The 6,914-nt window shown below is 30.2% G+C and overlaps 1 protein-coding gene across 1 annotated transcript; it reads right to left on the bottom strand.

Moving 5' to 3' along the window:
* LOC124537455 (keratin-3, type I cytoskeletal 51 kDa-like) lies at window positions 1-729 on the bottom strand. The gene is made up of 2 exons (XM_047114309.1): window positions 614-729; window positions 1-410 (listed from the first exon to the last, which is right to left on the bottom strand). The coding sequence occupies exons 1-2, from the start codon at window positions 620-622 to the stop codon at window positions 69-71; spliced, it is 351 nt and encodes a 116-aa protein (XP_046970265.1). The 5' UTR covers window positions 623-729; the 3' UTR covers window positions 1-68.
* Between the last annotated feature and the right edge of the window lie 6,185 nt (window positions 730-6,914).

The following is a 6,914-nucleotide window of genomic DNA, read 5'->3' as shown; positions in this document are numbered from 1 at the left end:
TAAATTGTACTAAAATTTATTAAAAATCATAATCACAGTGAAGTTTCCAATTTTCGGATGTATTACGTTTAACGTCCCCAGCCGCCACCGTAGCCGCCACCGTATCCACCGCCGTAACCACCTCCGAAGCCACCTCCAAAACCGCCGCCATAACCGCCGCCGTAACCGCCCCCATATCCGCCACCGAAACCACCACCTCGGCCTCCCCATCCACGGCCCCCATGGCCGCCGCCCCAGCCGCGGCCGCCGCCCCATCCACGACCCCCATAGCCACCCCACCGGGACTCTTCAGGAACTAAACTTTCAGCGGATGCTTCATGCTCTACTGGAGAACTCGCAGGTGCCAATGGGCTAGGCAGTGCTAATGCGTATGCCATGCATACGCATATCACCAAGCTTACAGACGCTACCTGCAAAAGAAATGTTCAAATTAGAAAAAAAAAAAATAGTAATAAAAATATCACTTTTATTTAAACATAACATTGTTTAAAATATTTCTTTATTATTATGACTTTTTGCACTTTAAATTTATTATTAGTTGATAAAATTTTATTAAAAACTTGTAATAAATCACATAAATACGAGATTTTATTAAACTATGGTCTGTACTTACAGTGTTCATGGTGCTAATATGTGCTGTACAGTGTGGTCTCTGGCCCGTGGTGCCGACCTATTTATACGTATGTTACTCGTCCACACCTCCTTGTGACTAATCTTCTATAGGTAAATAACCGCTGCGTATCTCATCTTGTATATGCATACGTAAATTGCCTTAATTGTTTTTATTATAGATGAAATACGTTGTATTAAAGTATCATATATTGGGTTATTCTAAACCTTTTTATTGTCATACATTTTTATGGTTTTGTACTTCGTGTTTTTAGAATTCCAAAACTTTTTCATCTTTACAATCTTTAAAATCATTTTATGTAAATTAGTTTAGAGTTCTTCTTTATGATATTTTTTTATGTTTGTTACCTTTGATTTTAAATTTTTATTTCTTTTAGTGTGCTTTAATGTTTTTGTTACAAGACAGCATTACGATTTTAGTTTTAGCATTTTTTTTTATTCTCAAAATATAGTATTCATACGGAATATAAATGACAAATAAATTCCAATATACGTATAAATCTGCGTCAACATAACATAACAACTAACATTTTTTTAATTAATTAATAAATTTTGCTTATTAATAAATAAATTAATTAAGAAAATGTTAGACTTGTGTATTGCTCAAAAAATTGATTATCACAGTTAATAAGTAAGATATACGCGTACATATATTTACACACATTCACGAGCTATGTGATAATCTTGTCGTTCTAATTCATTGTTTCTGAATCTGTCTTTGAAGGGATGTCATTATGTATGGGGATTTACGTGTAAGTAGACACATGCTTTAATATTGAATAACATGTCAGGAATTTCCCATAATCTTGATTCTGAAGTAATGACCAATGTTAGTTTGAAGCGGCTCTATGGAAACAAAAGTTGTCGAGAAATACATACATATACATCCTACTAATATATTATTTTTATGGTATAGGTTGGCGGTCATCACCCATAGACAATGACGCTGTAAGAAATATTAACTATTACTTACATCTTCAATGTGCCATCAACCTTGGGAACTAAGATATTAATGTCCCTTGTGCCTGTAGTTACACTGGCTCACTCACCCTTCAAACCGGAACACAACAATATTGAATACTGTTATTTGTCGATAGAATAACTGATGAGTGGGTGATACCCACCCAGATGGGCTTGCACAAAGCCCTACCACCAAGAAAATAATATTATAAATGCCAAAGCTTGTGAGAATGGACGAAAGTATGTATGTTTATTCACAAAATTTTTGCATGAAATTTTACAGCTATAAAGGATACATAAGAATAACACAACAGCTACAATTTATAATGTCTTTTGTGTAATTTGTTCAAAATATAACGATAAATATAAATTACCCGGGCGAAACCGGGGCGGGTCGCTAGTTCTTTATAATTCTGTTATTCCAATGATGAATGATGTACGAAAACAGGTTAAGTTGTTTTTTTAAACTACGATTATCTTTCGAGGTCATTTTTGTAGTGTAACGTCGTTTCAAGATGCGTCATAAAAATATTTTTCTAGGAATTTGGTTGTAATTACGTCTTTTGAATGACAATAGCACATTAAAATAATATGTAAGAATTTATTATAAAAATATTCCATTTCTAAGTGAATTAATTTTATTAGTATGGAAAATGATTTTTTACGTTTCTAATCGGCATGTTTGTATGTTGCTGCATATGTATAAAACGTAAACAAGTATGACATTTTATAAGGCGTACTAAATGAAAATTGGCAATAATTGTTTTAAGGGCTTCGAGGCCCTGGGAAATAAAGAGGAGTCAACGAATATTTTTTTAACGATGCGAATTTTATTTTGCAAACGTGTTTTTTTTTTTTCGAGATCGGATGTTTTTGCTTATAAACTATAGCAAATTATAGAGGCCCCAGGGATGGAATTTATTACAGAAGAATGTTGAAGTTTGTTTGATTAAGGGATTGATCTTTTGTGCAATTAGAGGGAAGTATAAACGAAGTTGATTCGGCATTCAATAATAAATACACTCACTAGGAATTGAAACATACAACGTCCTTATAAATGAGACACCTCATTCACATTGATATTTGAAACAACAAAAACAGGTGCGAATCAATCGAAAAATCGTGCGAAAAATCAGTGTTAATATTAAGTAGTGTAATTTCAGTAGTTCGGGATGGCCAAAATAATATTATCGTTTTACAATGATGCTTCAATGTCTCTATCTTTTGTTAGAATGCCACGCTATCGTCCAATTGTTTTCTATTGACAGCTTAATCATATTTAAAATAAGAAATAGTGTTACATGCCAGTATTAAATGCTATGCCATATAAAATAATATTAATTACAGTTTAACAAATTCTTGATCAATTAATTACAATAATAATTGTATATAATAAAGAAAATTCAATAGCTCCTGCTATATTAATAATATGCAATAATAATGTGATATAAATTATGATATAGAATCAAATGTCATAACACCGTATTGAAGGCTAAGGTTACTCTCGTAACAGTAGCTACAGTAATGTTTTCATTAGTATTTCTTAATATGCAGTTAATACGAAAACTTTGAGGTCCCTTAATTGCCTTGAACGTATACTTTTATCTGACTTTTTATTATTATCTGGCCTTTCGGCCTTGCTTAATCGATTAATTTCTAAACAAATCCAAAGTAAACACTATTTGAAGGCATTAACTTTGTGTAGTTTATTTCCAAACAGGGTTTTCCGAACAAGTGCAAACGTCTTAAATAAATAATGACGCAAGTATAAATCAAAGTATTGTGTTATAAGTCATTGATACAACGTATGTAGATTCCGGTGTATGTATGTGTGTGTTAGGGTGCAACTTTTAGGTACCCTATGTTGATTTGTATGACTGACAACGTTTATGCAAAAACCCATGATGATTTGAAATCTTCCAAATAATAAATATTGAATAAAACCCGCCAAGTCATACCGCAATATACCTGTGTAATTTATTCTGAAATAATTATTTTTAATAGATATTAGTTTCGTATGCGTAAGCAAAGTCTGTGATATTATAAAATTTTTGAATTTGTATTTTATTAAATAATTATAAAGCGAAGTGATGACTTATAATCTGCGACGATAATATGACTAATAAATCCCTTTTATTAATATGTATTGTCTCATTTTTAATCATATGTTACATAAAATTGCAAACTTAAACTCCTTGTGTACATTATAATGTATGTACTTATTAAAAAAAAAATATTGTTCATTGATAAATCGATAATCTGCTTGAAACACTTCCAGAATCTGTATTTTGTGTAGTCATGACATTTTTAAGCTAGTAAGATTGTATGTAATTGTTTTGGCATTTGCTACTTGGTGGTACCACATACTCATGACACAATGTACCACTAAACATATAATATTTAAATACTATTGTGTTCCGGTTTGAAGGCTAAGTGGGCAGTCTTACTGCAGGCACATCATCATCATTAGGACGTCACATTGTAGTGTAGTAAGATCTTAATGCCTAAGGTTTGTAGGGCTTTGACTATGTAAGGAATGACTGTCAATTATGACCACTTCAGCAGGCCTGTATATCAGTCTGCCAACAAATTTGAATTAAAATTCGAATTAAAAAGAGACTTGAACGCTACCCGGGCCTTTTCCTCAGAATAAGGCATTCAAGTTAGCAAATTCTTTAGAAATTATAAAATATATTTTTATTAATTAGTTGCAACTTTTTTTTATTAGTCAATCACTTCAATCGAAACGCGAAAATGTACAAATAATTCCTTATACTGGAGATGTAATGCGAACTAGAAAGTCTAAGATGTTATGGCTCTGACACACTTCACTGGAGTAAAATATACCAAGAACAAGTGTATCCCAAAGAATCATAACATCAGTTCATCTTTGTTGTATGTTATTTACTTTAAAAATAATATGCGAGATCTTAAGGAAATAATTATAGATAAATTAAAAATAATTATATTCTCATTAGTCATTATAAAAACCTCATAGTCGCTTTGATTGAAGTAATCATTAATGTGTTCATTTTAATTAAAATACTTTTTACTGTTATGTATGTTATTGTATATTATGTAAACAGTTTCTAACGGTTTATTTATTTAGGAAAAAAATATTTTGAATTAATCTCTAATTTAAACAGACTTGCTATTCAAAACAATACTTATTATAAATCCAAATTAAAATTATCTTTCCATAAGCTCAAAATAAATATATAAATACAATAAAAAATACCTTATAAATATTGTACACAAATTAAGTTAAAAATTATCAGTAAAATAAAATTATATTTATATAAGGATTTGTAAAAAGTATTTATATAGAATATTTTTGAAGTAAATCGTTATTTTCTATATCTTTGTAAATAAATTTTCGTTGAATATTATTTTAAAAATGTGTATTTATAATAGAAATAAACCCACTAAAAAAAGTAACTACTCTTTCAAACTGCGTAAACAGACAATTTGTAATCTTGATTTCAAGGTGAACAGGATAATGAAAATTAATTAAAATTTGAATAGGATCCTTTACTGATTTAAAAAGTTTAATTTCGATCAAAACAACAATAAAATCACATTTGGAGAATAGAAAAGAAGTCCACGTTAGTATTCAGCGACATTTATTAATCTACAATTTAAAAATGAGCGTCCAATAACTCAAAGCATGGTTTAGAGAAAATAATATTTTTATTAGTATTAAACGACGGATATAAAGGAAAGTAAATAAATACATATTTGATATTTGAAGTCTAAATCCTATTTTCTATCGGATTTAATTACATTTTGTGAAGTAAAAAACGATGCCATTTGTTCATGTACTTCATTTAAATCTCGGCTCTATAAGGAGATATCTTTTTTAGGAATTTAAGAGAATAAGGTTATTTCTGTAGCAAGTACGCGTAATGTAAAAGAATATAAAGATTCTAACATTATAAAAAATATTAAATCGTTTTATATGAACGATAAATATTTTAAAATAAATTAAACACAATATTTCCTTGGTACTGAACTTTTTTTAATTCGTTGCGTTAATTTGTGAATCTATACAAAGCTTATATGACATTGCAATACTGTTACTTTAAGTATAAAACACGAAATCACATAATTATAAAGACGTAAGTTGAGGACTCAAAGAAGTTTTACTTATTATATATTATCAATTTTAAAACTTAAAGGACTCAGAAGAAAAGAAAAATTCAAGTAAAAAGTTTAATTAAGAAAAATGTAATCTAAAATATTTATAATAATGTTATGTTACTGTTTAATAAAATAACAAAAAATACGGTCGTTCTTTTCAACGCAATACCTTTTTAATTTTGTAGTATTATATTGTCTTCTTGATATGGACGATAACTTTATGTGCGGCGAAGTAATGACAGTGGAACTATTTATCAATCTCGTTGTAGCGGTTGAAGAGATTACTGTTAATTTTTTAGTGCTGGAAACACTTAAATTTGTCCCGTTTACAGTAGAAGTTTTTGTAATTTTCGTTTGGTTTAACGTCACATTTAATGTAACGTCATTATTTTTAGTAGAATTCGTTAATTGTGTAGGGATTCTTGATGTTCTCGTCGGTCCATACCGAAGTTTTAATGGTTTATCTTTGACAATATCTATTTCATCTCTAGCTGGTGGTCGTCTTGGATTATTGAATGGCCCTTCTAAATACCCACACTCTAATCTACCACCGCGAGTTCTACATCCATTTCCTAAGTCAGCAATCTTGTCGCTAATATTGCCTTTATTTTTATTGTAACCGCAAATAATTCTATCGTCGACTGTTTTGCAAAGGGTTTCGTCGTAATCATAACCCAAGCAAGGCTTCTTAGTCGTCTTTTCTTTATTTTCTTTTTTTTCGCTGGCATTCTGAGGCTCTCCTCTAGCCAATCTTCTTGACTGTCGTTCAACTCGTTCGATCGTCTTGTGAGTTTAGCATCGTACGATAATGGATCAAACAAAATATTCCCAAGCTTAGGTGCAGATTCGATTTTGTTAATGATCGCACTTAATAAAAAACAAACCTGCAAAAATAATAAAGTCTTAATGTTTTCAAAATAACTTGACGATTGTTCGGTTACAGTAGCACCTAGTACTACTTAAGGTATTACGAAGTATGGTTAAAGTTTAAAAGAACTTTCATTTCGAATAATAATTTCGCATAAGCCAAACAGCAGCACTTACTGATAACAACATTGACATTGTTTGTTAATAAAAATTGATATGGGTGTACTAATTCATCAAATTTAATTTGATTTCTGTGACTATTAATTAAAGTACAGTCAGTAACAAATAAAATAAGCTTATATAATAAGTGATATAAG

This window comes from Vanessa cardui, chromosome 18 (assembly GCF_905220365.1).
Source record: "Vanessa cardui chromosome 18, ilVanCard2.1, whole genome shotgun sequence".
Taxonomy (NCBI): domain Eukaryota; kingdom Metazoa; phylum Arthropoda; class Insecta; order Lepidoptera; family Nymphalidae; genus Vanessa; species Vanessa cardui.
The sequence above is the reverse complement of the archived record's forward strand: the minus strand, read 5'-3'. Positions and strand labels throughout refer to the sequence as shown.